Source organism: Arvicola amphibius, chromosome 10, assembly GCF_903992535.2.
Source record: "Arvicola amphibius chromosome 10, mArvAmp1.2, whole genome shotgun sequence".
In the NCBI taxonomy this organism is placed as follows: domain Eukaryota; kingdom Metazoa; phylum Chordata; class Mammalia; order Rodentia; family Cricetidae; genus Arvicola; species Arvicola amphibius.
In genome coordinates this window covers 79,618,885-79,644,092 of record NC_052056.1, presented here as the reverse complement: position 1 = coordinate 79,644,092, position 25,208 = coordinate 79,618,885, and the positions used below count along the sequence as shown (strand labels likewise).

The window sequence follows — 25,208 nt, the reverse complement described above, 5'->3', positions numbered from 1 at the left end:
TTCATAAACTGACTTGTCCTAACACTCGCAGCGTGGAAGGCACGAACTCGTTTGGCCCCGAGAAGTCTAGGCGAACTCCGCGGGATATCGAGGTGACAGCAGGCAGCTGCATCTCTGAGCCGTCACAGGTGACAGGACAAGAACAATCCAGTGGTTCCCACATAGCGAGGTAAGTCCCAAGTTCCCGTTCCGCTCCCTAGCCAGCCTCCACGGCCCTCTCCACGAACTTTATCCAGCACACGCGTACAACACGCACCCCACTGCTCCCCTGTCCTGACTGGCCACCGTACCGTCTTACGTCATTACCACAGCGCCACCACGGCGGAAGGCCCGGGGTCCTCTGCTGCGTGCGGCGCACCCCGGGGATGACCCGGCGGACGCCTGCACATCAGCCGCGCGTCCCCGGAGAGCCTCGGAAAGCCCAGAGGACGCCGGCGAGGCGTGCGTGGGGCTCGAGGGTCGCGGAGCTGGGCAGCAGCATGGATGGCGTGAGACTGCAGAGGGTTCGGCGCGGCCGTGCGGCCGGCAAGGCTGCCCGGCGCGGGCGTCCCGGCGATGTGTGGCGCTGAAGCGGCAGTGGGAGCGGCGGCGGCGGCGGGCTTGGCTTTGGCTTCGCGGCGGTGCGGGCGGCGGCGGTGGCGGGGCAAGCCTCTCCTCAGGAACTGGCGAGCCCGGGCCTAAGCGGCGGCCCCGTAAAACCCCCGCACGGCGCAACAGGCCGGGCTCCTCCTCGTTTCGCCCTGCCCCGGGAGCCTGCCTCCCCGGCCGGGGATGAGGCCGGGAAGCGGCTGCGCGGGGCCCAGCACAAAGGCTTGTCCCCAGGGGCCACCGCCGCTGCCGCCGCCGCCGCCCCCACCAGCCTAGAGCCGCCTGTGGAAGCCGAGCCGGCTCCCGGGCCCTCATCCCCTCCGGTCCCCAGTGGCGGGCACTATCCGTGTCCCCGAGGCCCAGGAACCCGCGCTCCAAGTCCTTTGCTTCCTCGGCTGCCAGGGGATCAGACAGCCGCGCAGCCTCCGCCGCTCCGGACTGTGGGAGCCCTGCGGAGCATGTCAGAGGATATGGAGAAAGCCATCAAGGTAAGAGAGAGACGCCACCCACTTCTTCCCAGCTTTGTCCTGTGATTTCCCCGCAGCCCCAGCCTCGGATAATCAAGAGAACTTGGACGGGAGTTAGTGGTTTAAGTCACTAGAATCTAGTGAATCCGGGTTTCGGCCTCCCCCGGATCCTTGGACCGTGTTGAGTTGTGGAGAGTGGGGTGTCCAACTCTCTTCAACTTCCTTGGCTGAGATAGTTTCTGTTCAGCTAGAACGAAGGTGAGTAGAGTGGGGATACTTGATATGTGTGGAACTAGTAGGACTTCTATAGGACTCTGAGGTTTCCATCGCCCCCAAGTGCCTCCATTTGCTTCTCGGTGTTCCTCTGTGACACTTGGCAGTGGCTCTAATGGACCTCTCCTGATAGGTCTGAAACAAGCCTGTTTGAGAGCTTGAGCTTCAGGAGTGGGTTCGTCTTCATTCAAAACCTGTTCTTCGGATTTTCCCTCCTTATCTGTGTGTTCATTTCCTGCCGTTCTCTTGCCTGCTCTCCTAGAAATCAAGATTTTATTCCTGAGGAGCCAGCAGCATCCTATGTGCTAAAATGACCCCAAATGGGACTGGGAGTGTAGCCGGGTTGGTAGAGTACCTTACTTACCATGCATGAATTCCTGGGTTTGATCCCTAGAACCCCAGAAAACTGGCACAGTGGTGCAAGTCTTGTCATCCCAGCGCACAGGAGGATCAGAACTCAGAACCAGTGCCATTCCAAGGTTTTGGTGGGTAAGGGCACCTGAGCTCAGGCCTGATGCCCTGAGTAATCTATCTATCTATCTTTCTTTCTTTCTTTCTTTCTTTCTTTCTTTCTTTCTTTCTTTCCCTTTTCTTTTTCTTTTTTTTCCTTCTCTCTCCTTTTCCCTCCCTCCCTCCGTCCATCTGTCCCTCCCTTCCTCCTTCCTTTCTTCCCTCCTTCCCTCTTTCCTTTCTTTCTTTTTTGAGACTGGGTTTCTCTGAGTAGCCCTGGCTGTTCTGGAACTTGCTCTGTAGACCAGCAGAGCTCATCTGCTTCTGCTTCCCAAGTGCTGGGATTAAAGGTGTGTACCACCTCTGCCTTTGGAGAACTGGCTCTTGTAGGTTGTCTTCTGGTCTCAGAGGACACACATGCACACACACAAAATGAAATAATAATAAGTTTAGGGTTGTCTTTGGCCATGTAGCCTGGAGCTACAAACTCTGTGTATAAATAAATAAGTACATAAATTAGAATGACCCAAGTAAAATGACTGTTTTTCTTTGGTTTTTCAAGATAGGGTTTATCTGTGTTGCTCTGGCTGTCCTAGAACTTGCTCTATAAATCAGGCTGGCCTTGAACTCACAGACATCCGCACACCTCTGCCTTTGAGTAGATATTAAAGTTCTATGCTACCCAGGATTTATCCCTACTGCTTGTACTGGCTTTTTGGGTACCCATTCTCTTTGGATGGATACTTTGCTCAGCCTAGATATAATAGGGAGGACCTTGGACCTTCCCCCAAGCAATGTTCTTTACCCTCTGAAAAATGGATGGGGTGGTGGTGGGGAGGTGAAGGGAATAGGAGGAGGGGAGGGAGGGAGATCTGGGATTGGTATGTAAAAAAAATTAGTATGTTAAAAGAAATAAAAAAAAAAAAAAGACCTGTGCCAGCACTGCCCGGCCAGAATAGACTTTCATTTGTTTGTTTAGATTTTTCTATTTGGAGCGACAGCTTTGTTATGGCTGACGCTGGTTATGGTTTATTCTCCATTGCTTCTGTTCCACCACTGGCGGTATTTACAGTCACTGGTTATGGTGGCCGTGGTTGGCCCGGCAGCACAGTGAGATGTCATATTAAAAACAGAAACAAAACAAAAAAGAGATGGAAAGAGTTCTTAGTTTGACTCAGTATCAATATTATTATCTTTTAGTCTTTGAATGTATCAAAAAATTTAAAAACATTTTAAATGTGTGCTTGTGTATGTCAGTGTGTGTGTATGTGTGTGTGTGTGTGTGTGTGTGTGTATGCAAGTGTGCACATGAAATTTGGTTCTCCTATCATTTGGGTTCCAGGGATTCAGCTTAGGCTTGGTGGCAAGAGCCTTTCCTGCTGAGCTCTCTTTAGGCATATTAAAAAAATAAATAAATAAAATAAAAAGTAAAACACAACTTTTTCTGGGGAGGTCTGGAAAGATAGTTTAGTGATTAAGAACATGTACTACTTTTGTAGAAGACTCCAGTTTGGTTCCTAGCAGCCACACTGGGTGGCCCACAACCACTCATAACAGTCTGTAACTCTAGTTCCAAGGGATCTGACAACCTCCTCTGGTTCCAGGGCACTTATACACGTATGCAGGTACCCACACATAAAAACAAACAAACAAACAAAAACAGGCAGGGTGTGGTGAAACATACCTTAATCCAAGCACTTGGAAGGCAGAGGCTAGTGAACTCTGAATTCAAGGTCAGCCTTTATTACACTTAGTAATAAAGGCTCTTGTCTTACTTAAAACAGTCTCTGGGGAAATGTCTCAGCAGTTAAGAGCACTGACTGCTCTTCAGAAAGACCTGGGTACATTATTCACAGCACCTACATGACAGCTCACAACTGTCTGTAACTCCAGTTCTAGGGGATGACATCTATCTCACACAGACCTGAATGCTGGCAAAATAATACATATAAAATAAAAATAAAATTGATTCAAAACAAAATAAACTATTAAATCTATGCAGAGCCTATCTATTTGTGTACAGTACTCAGAGATAGTTGCTATTATGTTTTCTCTTCTCGCATTCAGTGATAATTTCCTGGGTTTTATATAGCTAGTGATTTTTGTTGAAAGTCGGACACTTGGTAACATTGTAACAACTCTGGACTCTGATCCCTTCCCCAGCTTGTTACATTTGTAGCTGCCTAGAATTAAGGTAGAATTTCTCTTTGTCTGCTCAGGGATGCAGGTCTTTGTTTTTCAGCCTGTGTGTGGTTCTGCTTAGTTAGCTATGTCAGCCTGATGTGGGCAGAAACTGCAGTGTTTTTGAACTCCTGAGACCTGCGCCTCCTGCCACTCTACCCTGTGGTTTCGAGTCCTTTCAGAGTGGAGCTGACTGCAAAAGTCACTGAGGCTGTGTGTTCCCTTGCTCAGTCTCCCCGTCCATTAACCAGAGTGTTGTGGAGCTCACTTCAGCCTTATTCTATGGCTCTGTGTAGTGGTTTGCCCTCTAAGCCTACATATTCTGCACTCCTGGCCAGGACCATTGTCTTGGAGCTTAACACAGCTGTCCCTTGTCACCCACATTTTCCTGCTCTTGCCTGCACAGCCCAGCATTTTCTCCCCTGACCAGGAGAGCAGCAGCACCTGCTTACTTTCCATAGCTCCATGCTGGGAGCAAGCAACACACTGACTGCTTTGGGCAGGGAGGCCAGAGGCTAGGAACTGCAGGAGCCAGACTGCATGCTGCTTTGACCTCACTCTAGTGGGTTAGAAAAGACAGTTCTCTGTGTAGCTTACACTCCTCTGAAATAATTAGTTTTGACAACTGACAGAATCTGACTGTGCAGCTCTGGCTGGCCTGGAACTCAATGTAGGACCAGGCTGACCTGCCTCTGCCTCCAGGTGCTGGAGGTAAAGGTGAGAGCAGTTTTGTTGTTTTTGCTTTGACAATTTTGTCTAGCTGTAAACATGTTTATGGAAAGCAGTTGCCTGCCTTTCACACTGTATGAGAATCTGAGCTCCAGAGAGTGTTGATGGTCTACCCAAATAAAGATGAGTGGAGGATAAAACTAGAACATGTCATCTGCTCCATCCCAGACCAGTTGTACTAGAATCTCAAGTGAGGGGCCTGGTTATTGGGTTTTGAATTTAAATATTCTCAGGTGGTTGTGGTTACTGAGGATCAGCAGTCTGGAGTGGGTCTGTCTGCAAGTGCCTTTTTTCCTTCTGTAAAAGCAGGTGTCTGAACTCCAGGCTTTAATGTATAGTCCTTTCAGCTTTCTGTCAAGTAGACTCTCACCTTCACATGGTGGAAGATTAGACCTGATATCCACTCTCCTAACCGCACAAGTTGGGCAGTTTGCTCAAGGATGTAAACCTCTACAGATACCTGACACAGTTTTCTGGGATCTCAGAAGTACACTATTGTTGTAGTGAAGATGCGCAGGTTACTGTGCTGTGTGTGTGATGTGCATGAGCATGGAGGTGCAGTGCTGGGAGGGATACAGGCCTCATATGCTAAGTATTCTGCACCCATCGAAAGTCCTAACTTTGTAGTACTTTGACATCCTCCATAAAGCATCATTTGTCTACTTAAATAGACCATGTAGGCGGATTGCACAGTTTCCTTTTATTCTGGAGCCTGTACGATTAGGAGGTAGTGATTGGGAGGTAGCGGCAATCACATAGGCAAGTGCGATTATAAAGCCCATGATGGCTTAGGATGTGAGGTGCTGGACCATGGCTGTCCAACCTCTCCTCAATTATCTAGCTTAACAGTGGAATCCTTTCTTCCCCCGCCCCCTTTTCTTCTTTTTAATAGGAAACCTCCATTTTAGAAGAATATAGTATCAACTGGACTCAGAAGCTGGGAGCAGGAATTAGTGGTCCAGTTAGGTAAGACACCCACGTGGAGAACAGGGTGCATTGCTCTGGGAGGAGACACACAAGTTGAGCCCCGAGCTACAGGCATCAGATGTACTTTGAGAATTAGCCTGAGTTTAAATCGAGTTTCTGTTTGGTTTGGATTTGTAGTGTCTTGCTTAGTGTATATAAAGAACATGGACCATTGAGCTATACCTCCAGCTCCTAGTAGAGGATATTTATTTGATTATGTTTTTTACATTTTTATGAGTGAACGTGTGTGCATGCCGTGTGCACATGTATGCCATAGCACATGTGGAGGTCGAAGGATGACTTTCAGGAGTTGGTTCTCCTTTCTTCTATGTGGGTCCTGACCCCTTAGTAAAGGCTTCTTATTAGTTTTTTTTGCATCTAGACCCAGCTAGGTAGCAAGGCCACATGGTCTATAGTATTATAGGTTGGTTTTAAGATGTCAAGTTATTTGGGCCAGTAAGATGGGCTGTTGGGTAGAGGAGTTTGCTTACAGTTCTGATGGCCTGGATTCAGTCTCTGGGACCAACAATAATACTGGAAGGAGAGAACTGATCCCTGCAGGTTCCCCATGTTCTCCACATGTACACACACATGTACATACCACATGTACACACCCACACACTAAGAATTTTAAAGTGCAACTAAAAATGTAAAAGGTGGGGCAGGAGAGATGGTCAGAGCACCGGCTGCTCTTACAGAGGATCTGGGTTTGATTTCTAGTATCCATGAAGTAGCTTACAGCCATCTATAACTCCTGTTCCAGGGGATCTGATGCCCTCTTCTGACCTTCACAGGGGCCTGGTGGTGAACAGACTTACATGCAGGCAAAATATTCATACAAAACAAAAAACAAAAAACCAAAGATATGACATTTTTAACAAATGTAAAAGAAGCCTGGGTCTCTCAGAGAGGCTGTCATTTCTGTATCTGGGCTGAGACCCAAGAGACCCTTGCCACCTGCTGCTCTAGGGCAAGTTGTCTTTTTTTGTATTTGTGTGAGACAGAGTCTATATAGGCCATGCTGTCCTGGTATTTGCTATGTAGATCCTAACTGCCACCATGATTCCCCTCTACACCTAGAGTCTGTGTGAAGAAATCGTCTCAAGAACGATTTGCACTGAAAATCCTTCTCGATCGTCCAAAAGCTAGAAATGAGGTATGTTCCTTTATTACTTTGACTTGCTTACATACACACACGCACACGCACACACGCACACTCACACACAGGGAGGAGTGAGGGAGAGTGTGCAGATGTCTTGGTGCTATAGTTATAGGCAGTGTGAGCCACTCAGCTTGGGTACTGGAAACTAAATTTGGAAGTACAGGAAGCACTTGCAACTACTTGGCCACCTCTCCAGCCCATTTAGATGTTTTTAGGGCCTAAGAATATGTACATGTTTACAACTAAGGCAGGCGACTTCTTGGAAAATACAGAGATGCATAAAACATCTATATCCCTACTGCACTTCTGTTCTCTGTTCACATTCTCATTGTCAAGTGTTCTGTATCAGCATGGAATGCTAGCTAGCATACAGCCTTTTCCCCTTCCAGCCACCTCAAATTCTTTTTAAAATGAGTAGCAGTAATCTTGAAATTAAGTGAGTAAAAAGAGGGTGTAGACAGCAAATATGTCGGTGAAGTTTTATTTGTGGCGAGAACACGGGGGAGACGGTCTGCCTAGGGCGGCACTGGGTGTTTTGTATTAGGCGAGGTAGTAAGGGTTTGACAGAAGTAGATATCCTTTGGACTTAGTGTGGCTAGCTTTTGATGGACATTTGGGGGAAACGATGGCATTCATTTCCTTCGCACACAGACATGTCCTGTGTTCTCTTTAAGGTGCGTCTGCACATGATGTGTGCCACACACCCCAATATAGTGCAGATTATTGAAGTCTTTGCTAACAGTGTACAGTTTCCTCACGAGTCCAGTCCCAGGTAAGACTAAACAGGGCTGTCACCTCTGGCTATGTGGAGGCCTTGTTGTAGCAGAATCATCCTCTTCTATGTCCTCTTCCCATTTCCTTCCCACTTCCTCTCTCCTTTTCCTGCCTCTTTCTCTTTGTGTTTAAAAACTTGGAGACAGTTGTGAAAGTGAAATTATGTAATGAATGCCCAAGTTCTCATTACTGAGTTTTACCAGCTGCCTGTGGGAAATCTTGTTTCATCTGCTACCTCTCCTCCATCATTGTTTTGATATTTTCTCTTTAAAAAAAAACTTTTAAGGGTTGGGGATTATAAGTTAGTGGTAGAGTGTTTGCCAAGCTTACCCAAGGCCCTGGATTCAATCTCTAGCACTGGTATGTGTGCTTATGCGTATGCGTGTGCATGTGTGTATGGGTGTGCGCGTGTGTTAAAAGCAAAATAAAACAATATAGAGCCAGGTATAGTGTTGCATGCCTTTAATCTAGCACTGAGAAGCAGGAACATCATACATTCCAGTCTAGCCTGGTCCACATAGTAAGGCAGTTTATAAATAAATTGTAATTGAAGTAGATTCTATTCCAAATCGATGGGAGGGGCCCAGATGTTCTTCTAGGTTAAGGCCCCATTGCTTGAAGGAAGAAACCCTCATTATTCTTTCAGCTGCACATTTGGGAAGTGTCTTAGGTGAAGACCAGGTTGTGAACCCTGTCATTGCAGTGTGGTAGGTGTCAAGCAAGGAGCCTCTTCCTTGCATTCTGAACCTTACAAAGCAGCAGTAGTGTAAGTGCAGCCTGGGAGGCAGCGTCTCACACAGGCTGTGGGAAGTGGGCGTTGTAGAGCTGGTGAAAGAGATGGAGTATTGAAAGCCAGTGGGAAGTTGATTGTTTCTCACAAGTAGTGCTCTGTTGTTGAAAGCATTTGGATGAAAGCAGAAGCATTTATATGAAGGAATAGGAACCAAAATTCACATTTTGTTTTTTCTTTCTTTTTTTTTTGTTGAGAATGAGGATCATTGCACTTAATTAGTGACTAAATAACCCTGAATATAGAAAGTGGTTTACATATTTTGTTGATGAGTTCACTTCATGTCAGTTTTTTGATGCTTCCAGGTTTTTTTTTCCTTTCCTTTGTTTTTTTTTTAATAATGTTAACTTTTTTTTTTTTAACTTAACAAATCAAATGCTTTCAAACAGGGCTCGACTCTTAATTGTAATGGAGATGATGGAAGGGGGCGAGCTATTTCACAGGATCAGCCAGCACCGGCACTTTACAGAGAAGCAAGCCAGCCAAGTAACAAAGCAGGCAAGTCAACGGAGGGGTGGGGGTTTGGGGCACTGACACTCTGGCTAAGCAGTCCAATTGCGCCAGGGAAGAAAGCTGAAAGAAAAGCTCTGTTTGACCTCTCATTGCCTGCTTTGTTATAATCAGAAAGACCGCCTTCACAGGGGAAGCACAGCCGCTTTTCTACTTTGGGAGGGAAGACTGTATTCTTAATTGCTTGTCATATGTGTCCCAGGGCTGCTGTGAGAGTTTCCTCCACTGACTGTCTGAGGACAGCTGTGCACAGGTAGACCCTTTAGTATAAACTTGTTCTCAGGCATTCATACCTGAGATGTTTCTTGCACAAATCATCGATCATTTCTGCAGATTACAATGCTATTCTTGGATTTTTATGATACTGAATGATTCTTAGTCATAGCCTATCTATTTTATTGTATAAATTTATGGCCCATTTGATACCCTGATTCCAACTAGCACTGAACACTCATAGAGGTGACACACTGAACCTCAGGCTTGTCTTCAGAATAAGCAAACAGACCGTAGACCAGCATATGGCACAGCAGTTAGCTTTGTGAGAAAGCACTTAAACATTTTTCACCCTTAGTTTTCAAGTCTTTCAGTGCCTCCTTTCCTGTTGACTACGTGGCAATCAGTATTTGAAATGCTGAGAAGAATCACTGAGTTGAGGAACCACAGAATCTCTGGTTTAACTTTCAAATTACACCATTCATTTATCAGATATTGAGACAAAAGAATGTGATCTGATCATTCATTTGTTTAAAAAAAAAAAACCAAAACGGTTGCAGTCTACAGGGACAGATGCATGGTCATTTAAGTAAGATGTACAAATTGCAACATTAGGTAGAACATCAAGGCTGGAAGGCAGTGCCTGTCACTCAGCTCCCTGGAGTGCAGTTGTCTCCCAGACGCAGTCCTGTCGCCCACTGGGCCAGCTCCTGCCTCCTGGAGATGCTGCCGGTGGGTTCCCCTGTGGCGTCTGTCACAGCACAGGTAAAGGGACGGTGGGCATCTTACAGGATGGATCCACTGCTGTATTCTGACAAAGGATCATTTGCAGTCATGTTTGTTTAGTAAATATAGGTTATAGTTAAAATAAGGCTAATTCATTTCTGTTTCTTGGTGTCCTGAGTCTTAGCTTCTGTTTAGAAAGCAACACTGGCCACAGTTGTAATTGACTTAACTCCTGAAGTTTCACACGAGGTGTGTGAGAGATGGTGCTTTTCTAAGAAGTGTCTGGTCCACTGTGCCCTTTTCCAGATAGCCCTGGCTCTACAGCACTGTCATTTGCTAAACATTGCGCACAGAGACCTCAAGCCTGAAAATCTGCTTTTCAAGGATAACTCTTTGGTGAGAAAACTTGCTTTTCCTCGTTTGATGCTGTAACTTTGGTTTGTTGTTGTTGCTGTTTGTTTTGTTTCTCTCTCTCCCTCTCCCTTGAGTGCAGTTGTCTCCCAGACGCAGCCTCTCTCTCAGGTAGAGTCTGTGTATTCCAGGCTGGTCTTGAACTTCCTGTGTAGCTGAAGATGACCTTGAACTTCTGATCCTCCTGCCTCTGCCTCCTCAGTGTTGGGATTCCAGGTATGCATCTCCACACTTGGTTTATGTAACTGGGGGTTGAACGCAGGACTCTGTGCATAGTAGGCAAGCACTGCCAACTGAGGTCTATCCCTCCTCTTGATACAGAGATCAGGCTGCCCTGGAACTCATGGAGACTAGGTTGGCTGAAAACTCAAAAGTTCTGTCTTTGCTGCCCCGAGTTCACGTGCAGGAGATTTTAGGCCACAGTGCTTCTAGCACTTTAGTTTCCCCCACTTGTTTCCATGTTAGGGCTCAGAAAAGTTGCGACACCTATGGCATTGGTGATTTGGATGTGGGACTTAGGAATCTGGATGATATTTGGAGTGCCTTTGGGGAGAGGCAGGAAGTGACATGCTTTTTTTTTTTTTAAAGATTTTATTTATTTATTATATATACAATATTCTGACTGCATGTGTGCCTGCAGGCCAGAAGAGGGCGCCTGACCTCATTACGGATGGTTGTGAGCCACCATGTGGTTGCTGGGAATTAAACTCAGGTCCTCTGGAAGAACAGTCAGTGCTCTTAACCGCTGAGCCATCTCTCCAGCCCAGTGACGTGCTTTTTTATATTACCTTGGAAGTTAAGTTTGATTTGCTGTCAGCTCTGTTGTGTTTTTCCCCGTGTTCTTATTCCCTGCCCTATATTCTACCAGTCCCTTGCTCTAGTTGCTGTGACGCTCATGGCTAATGTTCAGAATGAAGCAGTGCTCTGGGTTGATGAGGGAGGGCCAGTAGGGCTAAGACACTGCGGGCAAAGCTCACAGCTGTGAATCAAGGCTGACTTTCTTCTGTATTACTTTTAGATTACTGATTGACTGCTTTTTATATGTATGAGTGTTTTGCTGCAGGCTCATGCAGTGCCTGTGAAAGCCACACTGGGACTGGAGTTAACAGGTGATTGTGAGCTGCCACATGGGTGCTGGGACCCAAAGCCAGGCATTCAGCAAGAGTAGGAAGTGCTCATAAATTCTGGGCCCTCTGTAGCTCCTTTGTACTAAGATCCATATCCCCTTCATAGGCTCAAGTCTCAGCTAGAAACTGACAAGAGCCTCATGTCTATGTTGTCCCCCCCGCCCCCAAATCTATCTGTCTGTCTATGGTTTTATCCTGGAGACAGGCTGGCCTCAGTGTCCACAGTGTTGGAATTGCAGGCATGAGCAACCCCACCTGGCTTCCCTAAGTGTTTACTGACAACCACGAAGAACTGACCCCAGTTTGTTTTCTTTCAGGATGCGCCTGTGAAATTATGTGACTTTGGATTTGCTAAAGTTGACCAAGGGGATTTGATGACACCCCAGTTTACCCCTTATTATGTAGCACCTCAGGTAAGCATGTTTTCTTTCTTATGGTGTATTGTCAAATTGCCTGTAGACTCTTGTTCTACTTTTTCTTTTCTTTTTTTTTTTTTAAGATTTAACTATATGTATGAGAGTATATTTTGTTGTTTCTTTTTTCTTTCTTTCTTTCTTTTTTTTTTTTTTTTTTTTTTTTTTGAGACAGGGTTTCTTTTCATCTTTGGTGCCTGTCCTGGAACTTGGTCTATAGATCAGGCTGGCCTCGAACTCACTGAGATCCACCTGCCTCTTCCTCCTGAGTGCAAGGATTAAAGGTGTGCACCACTTTCACCTGGCATGAGTGTATTTTTGTATAAGAATGTTACCGTAGGTGCTCATGCAGGCCCTGAGAGGGTGTTGGACTTCCTGGAACTGGAGTTACAGGTAATTGTGGATATTGGGAATGGAATGGATCCTCTGTAAGAGCAACACATACTTGTAGTTGCTGAGCCATCTCTGCAGTTCCAACTCTTGTTCCTTCTGTTCTAGGCTTTATCAAGATGGGGAGCAGGAACTCAATTTCAGAAACCTATACATTGCTTCATTTGGTGTACAATTTTGCTTTTAAAATCATTTTTTAGACTCTACGTAAAATATTTCCCTCACAAGCCTGAGGAACTGAGTTTGAGTCTCTAGAGCCTGTATAAGGCTGATATATTTATAATCCCATGTTCTGTGTGAGGTGTGCATTTATAGTCCCGTGCTCTGTGTGAGGCAGGAGTTGGAGACAGGAAAGTCCCCGGAAGCTCATATGCCAGCTAACCTGGATGTACGCAGTGGAGAAGCAAGAAACTTTGCCTCAAACATGGTGGAAAGAAAGGACCTATCTCCATGTGAGGTCATCTTCTGACCTCCATGCATGTGTGTCATAGCATGCACAAACCTATACTGACACAAAAACATGTAATTATATGTTCATACGTACACACAATGGGCTGTGCCTTACTGATCCCATCATGCATCTGTAGTGCTGTTACCCGAAATTGCATTCAGTATATTCAGTCTGCTGTGCATCATAGTGTATGCTTAAACTAGCTTGCTTGTTTGTTTTTTGGTTGTTTTTTTTCTATACAGCATAATCTTTTTTTTTTCAAAGATTTATTTATTCATTTATTATGTATACAGTGTTCTGTCTGCATGTGCATCTGCAGGCCAGTAGAGGGCACCAGATCTCATTACAGATGGTTGTGAGCCACCATGTGGTTGCTGGGAATTGAACTCAGAACCTCTGGAAGGACAGCCAATGCTCTTAACCGCTGAGCCATCTCTCCAGCCCCCCAGCATAATCTTTATAAGGGACAGAAGACCACATTGTATTCAGTTTAGTAGAGCCCGGGTTCAGGTGCTCTTGCTCACAATCCTTAGTAGAGACACTTCAGGCTTTGCCACTTAGCACATTCTCCAGGGCCTGGCTACCTCATCAGCACTCAGAGACACATTCTTCTCTTGGCCAAAAGTGTACAGGGCCCAGAGCTTGGGCTGTACTTCTGAACATTCGTGGATTAGAAGGGGTATGCCTTCTTCAGCTCCACATAATGGAGATGGGTGAAATCCCTGACACCCTGGCTGCCCAGTGAACACTGACTGGTTGAAATGAATGTAAATATCATTCAGTCTCAGCTTTGTGCTGATGAAGGGAAGAAAAACCACATATAGGAAAGGGTCGTAATGCATTGTATAGTTAGTTGTTCTTCCTCTACCTTATTCTCTCTCTCTCTCTCTCCCCCCCTCTCCCTCTCTCTCCCTCTCTCTGTCTCTCCCCCTATCCCTTTCTCTCTCTTTCCCTCTCCCCCCTCCCTCTCCCTCTGTGTGTGTGTGTGTGTGTGTTTTGTAGTTGTTGGTTGTTTTGGGAGTTTGTTTGTTTGACACAGGTCCCGCTTCTCTCTCCCAGGTGCTGGAATTAAAGACATACATCACCATGACTGTTGCTGCCTTCTTTTTTTTTCTCTCTTGCTCCTTCCTTCCTTTCTTTTTCTTTTTTTTTTGGGGGGTGGTTTTTGGAAATAGGGTTTCTCTGTGTAGCCTTGGCTGTCTTGGAACTCATTCTGTAGACCAGGCTGAACTCAAACTCACAGAGATCCACCTGCCTTTGCCTCCTGAGTGCTGGGATTAAAGGCATGCGCCACCACTGCCCAGTTGCTGCTGCTTTTTTAAGACAAGGGTCTTACTATGTGGCACAGGGTGACCTCGAACTCTTGATCCTCCTGCCTCTCTTTCTAGTGTACTGGGATTACAGGCATACACTATAATGCCCAGCTAAAAACATTTAGGGGATGAGGTGATGCTCAGTTCATGAAGTGTTTACTGGGCTAGAAGGACCTGAGTGTGATCTCTAGTGCTCATGTAAAAGCTGGGTCCATACCAACCAGGCGTTAGAGCACATACTTGCAGTTCCTGTACTGGGGAGGCAGACAGGAGGGTCCTGAGCTTGTTCTTCACTTCTTTGAGAGAGAGCTTTGTTCATCAATAAGGTGGAAAACAATGAAAACACCCACAGTTGATTTCTCCACCTACACACACGCACCTTCACACATGGACAGATACACACACATATACCTACATATACACTGTTTGTGTTTTGTGACATGATTCATGTATCCTGGGCTTTCCTGAAACTGCTTATGTTGCTGACTGACCTTGAACTCATCCTCCTCCTGATTCTACTGCCTCTATTCCCTATACGCTCATCTTTTAAAAAAAAAGTCATTATGCCAGATATTGGTGGTGCATGCTTTTAATCCTAGCACTTGGGAGGCAGAGGTAGCCAGATATCTGTGAGTTCAGGGCCAGCCTGGTCTACAGAGTGAGTTCTAGGACAGGAACAAAAGCTACGGAGAAACCCTGTCTCGAAAAACAAAACAAAACAAGTCATTGCAAGGATTTTATGTGGGTTTAGGTTTTATACCTATTTTATAAAACCCATTTGAGTAAATTTTTACATATATATTAGCTATAGATGCCAGCTCAGCTCTTAGCATTTGAATTTACACTTGGTCCAGGACATTTGTTCTGAAGTCTTTTATGTTGTGTTGGAGTCAGAAACAGCAGTTGAACATGTGTGTGTGAGGTTACGTGCAGGCTGAGTTCTAGTCATGCCAGTGCTCCATGGTGTTCTTTAGAACAGCTCTCAACATTGGCTGAGTGTCAGGCGCCGTAGTGGGTTGATGTTAAGTTCTCTGGCCTTGAATTGCCCTGTGGTCTTCGGGACCTCTTGATTTCCTCCATAAAAGCCTGAGATCTGACTGTGGTTGTTGGAGAGCTGTCATGGTCTACCATCACTGACCTCTAAACAACACTGGTGATTACTATCTCTTTTGCTTCTGAGAAAGCCTCATACATACACACACACAGCTACACAAATATATATTTTGCATATAATTTGTATAAATATATACACATATATTTGTATATCTCAAGGGTGTCTCAACCTTGTAATCCTTCATTCTGGACCATACCCCTTTGAACATGCCTGATCTCAAATTCCATCTGCCTTCCCTAGCCACTGGGAATTATAGGCATTTTCTGTGATGCCTAGCTTCCATTTCTTTGAATGATATTTTTGTTTGCTATTACTTGTATAGTTTTCATTGTTCAGGTTATTTTTTATACTTTTGTAGACTTATTCTTAGCATTTAGTACTTTTATGCTGTTATAAATAGCATTTTATTTTTAAGTTTAATTAATTTACTTTAATTACTTACTAATTTATTTATTTGTTATTTTTGGTTTTTTGGCCTGGAACTTGCTCTGTAGACCAGACTGGCCTGGAAGTCACAGAGATCTGCCTGCCTCTGCCTCCCAAGTGCTGAGATTAAAGGTGTGCACCACCACTGCCTGGCAACTGGACACACCTTTAATTTACAGGTAAATTACTAGTTGTGAGAAAGAAGCTTGGAAGTGTTTTGGTTTTTGAGGCAGGGTATCACTGTGTCCTGAAACTCACTGTGTAGATGAGGATATCCTTGGGACTAAAGTATGTGCCAACATGCCTGGCTGAAAGTTATAATGATGCTTTTTGAAGTTTTTGTTTGTTGGTTGGTTTGGATTTTTGAGACAGGCTTTCTCTGTAGCTTTGGAGCCTGTTCTGGAACTAGCTCTTGTAGTCCAGGCTGGCCTCAAACTCACAGAGATCCGCCTGTCTCTGCCTCCTGAGTGCTGGGATTAAAGGCGTGCGCCACCACCGCCCAGCCTGATATTACTTTTGATTGTTGATTGTCAGTTCATTTTTAGCCTTCTTGTTGGTTCTGAGCTGTGGGACACTGGTGATGTGATTCTAACAAGCTGTCTCATTGATTTGCCTTTGACAGGTACTAGAAGCACAGAGGAGGCACCAGAAGGAGAAGTCTGGCATCATACCTACCTCGCCAACGCCCTACACTTATAACAAGGTAAGGGGGCAAGTAGTCTCCTTCACGCCGTGGACTTCGTGACTCTGGGAGGTGTTGTGATGCAGCAGCAGCTGGCACACAGGACCCCAAGTGTCTGCTTTGATGAGATCATGAAGGAAGCTCTCACTTGTTTAGTGCGTGTGGCAGGAGCCAGAGCTGTAGCCCCGCACAGTCACTGACGACAGTGAGGTGCTGTACGGTTAACTTTCATTTTAGGAGGAAAGGCCATTTTTGAAAAACTGAAACTCAAGAGCACTGTGGTCATTTATGTATGGCACTATGCCTTGGTGCTTCATAAAATAACAGCTTGATTAAAACAGTTGCCTAATTTGAACAGGGTCTTCTGTGCAGAGCAAGTGCTTGGTTCCTTGGAGCTGTTTTTAACTACAGCCACATACCAGACATGGCTCTGTGGAGCTCATGAGACCAGCGCTTCTTGAATGGGTTGCTGAGTAGATTTTTAAAAGTGTGCTTTTTGGGCACTTGAAACTAGCTACGGGTGACAGGGGAGTCTAGGATAACTGCTGTGGATCCACACACTCCAGCTTTGTGGCTTCATATAGGCCACTAAGCTGCACTCTGAGCAGGAGCTTTCAGGACTAGAGTTTGCAGTCCACTAGCCTAGCCAGAAAACGACAGGTTCAGTGAGATACCTTTCTCAAGGGAATAATGCCAAACAGGATGGAGAAGGACCCTGGGTATCCTCTGGTTTCACATGCATAAGGCATAGGCATGCGCATCCTCCTACAGTTGCATACAAGCATGCTTTATACAGACTTCAGCAAAGCGCTGATGCTGAATGCTTGCTGGCAGATCCCTTGACCTGTACATTTTGCCTGATGGAGCTTGCATGGTGTGTGACTGCAGGACAGGACAGGACAGGTGACTGCAGACCCAGATCCACCCGAGCCAGTGCAGAGCGCTGACAGTGGCCCCAAACTGACTGCCTGTGCAGCCTTCCACCAAGAGGCTTTCCAGAGTCATTTTAGAAATAAATTTGGCTCCTAGGATTGTTACAGCCTCCATATCTCTGAAGAGTAAGTAGTGAGGAATTCAAGGAAATGTGAAACATGCCTTCAGATCTCATACCTGACTACTGAGTGTTAAGAGAGAAACTTCTCATTTGGGCTTTTTATTTGGCTGGAGAACTTTCTCTGCTTTCTCATTGCTTACCATTGTCTCATTTGCATAGTATTTTTTTTTCAATTCAAATAGAAATTCCTTATGAGACTAGAGTAGAACACAGTTGTCATGTGTGACTAACAGCAAATGCTTTTAGGCCTCCAAATTTTGTGACACTGCTTTGGCTTATGCGCATGCGCCTTAGCCGCTGTGGTCAGCACTCTCCTGCCCCGTCTGGATTGAACACAGTACATGGTCCAGTGTGAGCTGGCTTTTAGCTCTCTGCTTCTCTGCTCTAGGCTGTCTCATGTGCATGTGATACATGCAATGTTGGCTCTCAGAGACATCAAGAGACGCTTAGTCTTCTAATATGTCCTCAGCTGCCACTGGCCTTAGTTATATTAGCTTGTATATGTTGCGTCTGCATACAACTGGACTGTAGTTGGAGGCTCTTCTCTGATTGGAGTGATTCCTTTCTATTTTGCTTTCAGAGCTGTGACTTGTGGTCCCTAGGGGTGATCATCTATGTGATGCTATGTGGATATCCTCCTTTTTATTCCAAACACCACAGTCGGACTATCCCAAAGGATATGCGGAGAAAGATCATGACAGGAAGTTTTGAGTTTCCAGAAGAAGAGTGGAGCCAGATCTCAGAGATGGCCAAAGATGTTGTGAGGAAGTGAGTCCCTGGGCTGCTAAAAGGGTGGTTAGGGAGCCCTGGGGGGATGTTCCATGGGGCTTAGTGCTCTCTCTGGCCTACTCAGCACTGCACATATGACACGTGTGTACAGATAACATGCAGGCAGACACTCAAATATAACATAAAAATAAATATTGAAAAGAATTAGGTGGGCAGCAATTGGTGGCTCATGCCTTTTATTCCCAGCACTCAGGAGGCAGAGACAGGAGGATTTCTGTGAGTTCAAGGCCAGCCTGGTCTACCAATTGAGTTCCAGAACAGCCAGGGCTACATAAACACTGTCTTGGAAAACCAAACAGAAGAAAAGAATACTACGGGTAGTGACAGGTGCACGAGAAGGAGCAGTGCAGGCCGCGGTAGCAGAGCTGAGCTAAACTTACGAGTACTTTTCCTGCTACCCGTGTGGAAAATGCAGTTCTACCCACCTGATCGGTTTCTTCATGGGTTAAGAGAAAGGGATGCATGAAAGGGGACATGCTTGAGGATTGTCCTACTGAAAACAGTCTCTTCCAAAAGTGAGCTTGTGCCAGGCATGCTGATGCCTGCATGTAAGACCAACACTTGGAAGCCTGAGGCAGAAGAATCATGAATTCAGTGCCAACCTGGCCTATGTAGACCATGTAGTGGTTTAGGGAGTCTGCTGCAAAGAGGGACTAGTTCCTAAAATGCATAAAGGACTTTTTATGATGTTGAAGGCAGGGTTTGACTTCTCACCTGTCTTATATGCTGCTTTCCTGCTGTATGCCCAGCTTTGTAGTAAACCTTGGTGTCTTCTTGATGGCTCTCTGCCTCTTGTGTGTGTAGGCATACATGCATGTAGAGGTCAGAGGTCAGTCTTTAGTGTCATTTTTCAGGCCTTCATCCATATTTTTGACAAGGAATGTAAGCTTGTCCTGACTCAGACATGGGAATGAGGACTATGTAGTTAGAAGAGGTGATAATGCTGCAGAGAGCCCAGGGCTGTGCTAGGTGTTGTGTTGTATTAGCTTGGATGAGTGGGAGGTCATGAAGTATGACCTAACACGGGAGAGAGTGCTGGGTGATGGTCTGTTGGAGTTGTTGACTATCTCTAAATAAAGAAAGGTCCAGGTCCAATGTCTACCAATGATGGGATCTCCTTTTATCTTAGATAATAGCCTGTTGTTTCAAAACTGCATGGCCCTCGGCTAATTTACAGCCACTGCCAGCCAAAAGTAGTTGAAGCATTGTCCTGGAGACCTCAGAGTGGGGATTAAATACAGCAGGATGTATAGGCATGTTGGTTTATCTACTGAGTCTTGTGATATGGACTGTCTGAAGGGTGGTTTTTTGGGGGGGGTTGTTTGTTTGTTTTTTGGAGACAGGGTTTCTCTGTGTGGCTTTGGAGACTGTCCTGGCTGGCCTTGAACTCACAGAGATCCACCTGCCTCTGCCTCTCTAGTGCTGGGATTAAAGGCATGCACCACCACACCTGGTTTTGAAGTATTTTTGAATAAAACTTCTGGTGTTCCTTTCAATCTGTTGCCCAGGAGAGTAAACCATAGCAAGTACATGGGACTAGAATCCCATCCTGCCTTGCTGCTAGCTGTCCCAGGCCTGCAGGAGTTGATAGAAAGTCAAAAGAAAACAAGGTTATTTGGAGTCCAGCCCAAGAACTTCCTTTGTTTCTTTTGAGGATATCTATGCATGTTGTGTGTTGGTATGTTTTCTCTACAGGCTCCTAAAGGTCAAACCGGAGGAAAGACTCACCATTGAGGGAGTGCTGGACCATCCCTGGCTCAACTCCACAGAGGCCCTGGATAATGTCCTGCCCTCTGCTCAGCTGATGATGGATAAGGTTCTGAGTGATACTTATTTTGTTGTCTGAAAAGACAGTGTGAGAAAGGGCTGACTGAATATAGGACTTAAAGGGAAATGGGAAAGCTGTTTTCTCCTATTTCCTGAAATTAGGAGGACAGGCCCCAAGAACTGCCCTTTGCACTTGCTGTGTGGGTTTGATGGCACAGGACATAAAAGGTCCTTTCCCCCAAAGTGTTCATGTCAGGTCGCTGGGAAGGCAAGCAAATGAAATTGAGTATTTTAGAAACAGACCTTCCATGCTGTGGGAATTCAGAAATTGGCATCTCTGAGGGTGTGTGCTGCCTAGGATGAAGGCAAAGAGCCTCACATTTACTGGCTGCCTTCTGTCTTGAGGAACATTAAAATTTATTGTATTTATCTGTGTGTGCCACCATGTGCATCCAGGTGCCTCTGGAGGCCAGAAGAGAGCGTGAGATCTTGAGCTGCAGCCATAGGTTGTTGTGAGCCACCTGCTGTGAGTGCCGGGAACTGAACTTGAGTCCTCTGTAAGAACGTGTGTTTATAACTGCTGAGCCATCTCTCTAGCACCATTAGTACTTCTTACTGAAGAAGGCTAGCTGGTAGGTGGTCTATGTGTGGTCTGCTGGTCCCTGCTGATCCAGGGGGAGGGAGAATCCTCTGCCTGATTAAAAAAAAAAAAATTATATGGATCTCCTTTGTCTTAAATTGGCTTTTAAGTTGTCAAGTAACAAATGTGGAAACAAGCAGACAAAGCCAGGCACAGCAGCACAAGCACTCCTGGCACACACTCAGGAGCTTAGGTTGACAAATCACATGAATTCGAGAGTTCAAGATGAACTTGGGCAACAAAGCAAAAAACAAAACAAAACAAAACAAAAAAAAAACCATTTTTTTAAAATCCAGAAGGTCAGGGTAACTGATGATAGAATTTACGTGCAGGCAGTGGTTGCAGGAATCCAGCAGGCTCATGCTGAGCAGCTGGCCAACATGAGGATCCAAGACCTCAAAGTTAGCCTCAAGCCCCTACACTCCGTGAACAACCCCATCCTGAGAAAGAGGAAGTTACTTGGGTAAGTGAGCTTATTTCTTTGATCTTCTGTATGGTAGGCATGGTTGAGGCTGGGAACTCAGCCAGGGGTCTGCTCTCGTTCTGCAGAGGTAGACAGTGTAAGTGGCCTCAGAAGCTGGACATACTCTTTATTAGTTGCTTTTTTCAGGTATCTTGAGTTTGGAGCTGGGTTCTGAGGTCTTACCTTGCTATTATCTTTCCCCACACTTGTAAAGCACCAAGCCAAAGGATGGTATTTATATACACGACCATGAGAATGGAGCTGAGGATTCAAATGTTGCCTTGGAAAAGCTTCGAGATGTCATTGCCCAGTGTATCCTCCCCCAGGCTGGTAAAGGTCATGCCACTTACTAATGTTCTGCATGTGTGTGTTTGTGTGTCTGAACACACATAGGTGTGTTTGGTTGGTTGGTTGGTTGGTTTTTCGAGACAGGGTTTCTCTGTAGCTTTGGAGCCAGTCCTAAACCAAACTAGCCTTGAACTCACAGAGATCCACCTATCTCTGCCTCCGGAGGGCTGGGATTAAGGGTTGTGCCACCACTCCCTGACTTTCTGGAGGTAGAGGAGGGCTAGATGTTTTTGTTCAGAAACGTCTCTCGCATTTCTCTGACTCCCAACACAGCCTTGGGTTGTCAGCACGTGTGTGAAGATACACACTTAGAAGAGCTCAGAGACAAAGGGTCAGCCTGGCACACCAGGACCCACAGGAAACCAGCAGATTATACATCAAATTTGTGTCTTACTTTTCTCACCTAGTTGGGCATCATGCCCTTCCATTTATGACACTAAAACCCATGATGCTACATAAAATTGAAACTTCCTCTCCACTCTTGCCCATAGGAGAGAATGAAGACGAGAGACTGAATGAAGTAATGCAGGAAGCCTGGAAGTACAACCGCGAGTGCAAGCTCCTGAGGGACGCTCTGCAGAGCTTCAGCTGGAACGGTAAGCAGCCCCCGGCATTTAGACACAGACAGGCTCTCTGAGGCCAGAGCCAGGTGAGGAGGATGTGTGAAGAGAAGGGGCTCTGGGGGGCAGGCTCTCCTTTACCTGCCCAGGCAGATCTGGTGTCTGCTCTGCATTTGTTTTCCAAAGTGCAAGTGCATTGTGTGTTATAAAATGAATACTGGAGAGCTCTGTCAAATATTTCTTGAGGAGGGAAAAAAAAAGACAAAAACGAAAGCAGAGTCTTACCACACATTCCTGGGCTGTTCACTAGGTGATCAAGGAACAGCAGCACACAGTTGGGGAATACCAGAAAGTTCCCCTAACTGGCTGTTAAGCTCAGAGTCATTTGACCGAGGAGAAAGGTTGGCAGGTCTGCCACTGGGCAAACTTCTTCCCAGTAAAACAAGGTGGAAAGGAGAGGTGCCTTTTTCCTACTCGGCTCAGCTCTCGGCAGCTTGTGGTGACATCACCACTCCAGCTGAGAAGACTGTCAAGAGCTGCCACAGTGTCGTAGGAAAGGGAGGCATGTGCTTTGACTCTGTTCCTCTGCCTGTGTCCTCAGTGGGCCTGGCCGCTCCACACCTGAAGAGAGTCCCTTCACAGGGGATTGGTTCTAAGACAGTGACCTGTACAGAGTGTGCGCTGGGTGCCAGCAGCAGCCCAGGAGAACTGCGGTGCTCTCCATCCAGCCTCTAGTCAAAGGCTATTCCAACCCTGATGCTTAGTTCTATAGGCTGTGTGTGTAGGGGGGTTGTTTTGATTTTATGTGTATGGATGTGTACATTCGCGCTAGTGTCTGCACAATTCACAAGGGGAAGTCAGAGTGCCTGGAGCTGGAGTTATGGGTGATGGTGAAGCCACATGTGGGTGCTGGAAACTGAACCTGTGTCCTCTGCAAGAACAGCAAGTGCTCTTAACCTCCTGCCCCAAGTTTTGTATTTTATGTAAACAAAATCAGACAGGTCTATGTTCTTTTGTCTCTGGCTTCTTTTTTGTTAGTATTGTTTTTGTGTGTCCACTCACCACTGAGTGGACATTTCATTTGTTTGGAGGTTCTAATAAACAAGGAAAGGGTTGTTGGGAACACTCTTCTATGTCCTGATGAACAGCTTGGCTTTGTTTGTTTTGTTTTTCAAAACAGGGTTTCTCTGTGTAACAGCCCTGGCTGTTCTGGAACTTGTTCTGTAGAACTCACAGAAATCTGTCTGCCTCTGCCTTCCCAAGTGCTGGGATTAAAGGCGTGCACCACCCCACCCAGCTTCTAGGTGGTTTTCTATGCTTGGGTATGAGTGCCTTGTTGGATGTCATCAGTGATCTCTGGTTTTGTGGCATGTGAAACTGCTCGCTTGCTGCTTGAAAGCAGAGGCTTCGAGCTGCTTTTGAACAGTGAACTCTGGCTGGTGAGGTTGTTTGTGCATGCTGGCTCTGGCCATATGTGGAGTTGGAAAACTGACCTCATTCTTTCTTGAGTTTCAGGTCGTGGATTCACAGATAAAGTAGACCGACTGAAGCTGGCAGAGGTTGTGAAGCAAGTGATTGAAGAGCAGACTATTCCCCATGAGCCCCAATAGTAAAACTTCAAACTGTTTTAACAATTTGGAAAATTATTCCTTAATGTAAAAAGTAATTTTTATGTAAATTAATAAATCATAATTTCATTTCCTTGTTGCTTACTGTTGCTGTTTGGATTTAGTGTCAGAGTTTCCTAACAGTTAACTGTTTTCCTTTAAGACAAAAAACTCAGTTCCTATACTATTGACATAGGATAGTTGAGTCTTTAAGACGACACTGTCAAGAAAGATGGGTATAGTTACAATAAAGTATTAGCAACCGTTTGTCAGAGGCAGGTAGAGGAGCTGCGCCAGGCTCTGCTCAGTAACTGTTGCTTCAAGCACCGTGGAGCCTTGCTCCATTTGCTTTGACTGTTGCTCCCTGGTCTTAGGTAGATTAGTTCTAGTGCTGACCTGTTTCTATGAATCAAGTATTTCCATCTTCCTGCTGTGGCTCCCAGGATGTATACTCCTTGGTTTGGAGCAACTCACAGCAGGAGAGTGGAGTTGTGGCCTTTGCATTTCTTGTCTCAGACCCCAGAAAAAAACAGCTATTTCCTTTCTGTCGCACCTGACCAGGGTGTTTGTTGGGTGCGTCCCTCCAGCTTACTGGGACTCCTCATGGTTTTAAGTGGAGTTTTCCTTCCCCGTCCCTGGCACTCATTCTGTCCTCTGTCTCTGTCACAGCTTCACTGCCTCCCCTGCTCCCCTGGCCTCTCTCTGGCATGATTTTACTGAAAAACGTCAGAGGATCCAATTTTGTTTGGTTGTTTTTCTCTTGTGGCTTTCCATAAGTAGTTGTTCTGCCTAGATTTACTTGCATCCTCCTGGCTGTGTTTATTTTCTTCAGTATCCTTTGATCTCAGGTGGCATAATTATACAGCTTTGGTTTGTTACTTATTGTGTATGTAGGCACAGCCAGCCCCTCAGGCAGTGGTTGGTTTTAGAGCTGTCTGTGGTGGCGACCTTCACTGGCTCAGAAGAGCTCACAGGCAGGACGAGTCTTCTGTCTCAGTTGTTCAGTTTTGTTTCGTCCTCTTCAGTCAAAGTGGATTTCATGGAATTTGTTACTTTCTAGTTCCTGAGTGTTGTCAACTGTTCTCGGGGGCTTTGTGATAAAAATCACAGTGTCCTCAGAGCCTGCCGTGGGAGGAAAGGCTCAGTGCTCTTGGGTGAGCAGAGGTGCTGTGGTGAGAAGTGGGGGTGCTGTCAAGAATAGCAAGACCTCGGGGCTAGGCAACAGAGAAAAGCCATTTTAAGCAAAATTTCTGGCCAGAAAGATGTAGCTGAGAATTGACATAGGGGCCTGTTCTCCAGTGAACCTGTTCTAGATCAGCGGGGAGACTGCTTGCTCTCCAGCACACCTGTCCTGGGGCAGGAATCCAGTGTGCCCGTGGGGGTAGAAGTGGTTGCTCTTGTCTTTAGAGGAACTTGTTGGCACACCAACTCTGCCATTCATCTTAGAAATTTACCAACTGGTTATCTTCTCAAAGCTTAGGGTGTTTTCCCCCTTCAGTGTGGTGAACTGGAGACATGATTGGAAAGGACAGACCAGTGTTACAGCAGCTTCAGGCTGAACTCACCTTGTGCGGTAATGAAATCCGTACCTATGTTTGTCCAAATGAGAACCACATTGGATGTCTGTAAAAACCATGAAGATGCCCCTGCTGTCACTCAAAAGTAGGTCCAACCCTGTACAAAATTCTCCCAAACACTCGGCATCAGAGCTGAGTTTTCTTTGTATATTCTTAGGCCAATAGTAAATTATGTTTTAACATGAGTCAGTCTTGCTAATAATACAAATCTACACCTAGCTGGAAGTTAAACTTTATTTTCCTGGTA

The 25,208-nt window shown here is 45.8% G+C and overlaps 1 protein-coding gene across 4 annotated transcripts; it reads left to right on the top strand.

Moving 5' to 3' along the window:
* The first annotated feature begins 476 nt into the window (after positions 1-476).
* Positions 477-23,478, top strand: Mapkapk5 (MAPK activated protein kinase 5). Of its 4 annotated transcripts, XM_038345396.2 has the most exons (15): positions 534-1,076; positions 1,723-1,817; positions 5,581-5,654; positions 6,735-6,810; positions 7,491-7,588; positions 8,770-8,878; positions 10,136-10,225; positions 11,685-11,780; positions 16,097-16,177; positions 17,791-17,978; positions 19,695-19,815; positions 20,739-20,869; positions 21,084-21,205; positions 21,709-21,813; positions 23,293-23,478. In XM_038345396.2, exons 5-15 carry the CDS (start codon positions 7,503-7,505, stop codon positions 23,385-23,387), a joined length of 1,224 nt encoding a protein of 407 aa, XP_038201324.1. In that variant the 5' UTR covers positions 534-1,076; positions 1,723-1,817; positions 5,581-5,654; positions 6,735-6,810; positions 7,491-7,502; the 3' UTR covers positions 23,388-23,478. The 4 variants fall into 4 exon arrangements, with proteins under 4 accessions (XP_038201325.1, XP_038201323.1, XP_038201322.1 ...); XM_038345395.2 differs by lacking the exon at positions 1,723-1,817 and having other exon boundaries at positions 486-1,076; positions 21,084-21,199; XM_038345394.2 differs by lacking the exon at positions 1,723-1,817 and having other exon boundaries at positions 531-1,076.
* Positions 23,479-25,208: the final 1,730 nt, after the last annotated feature.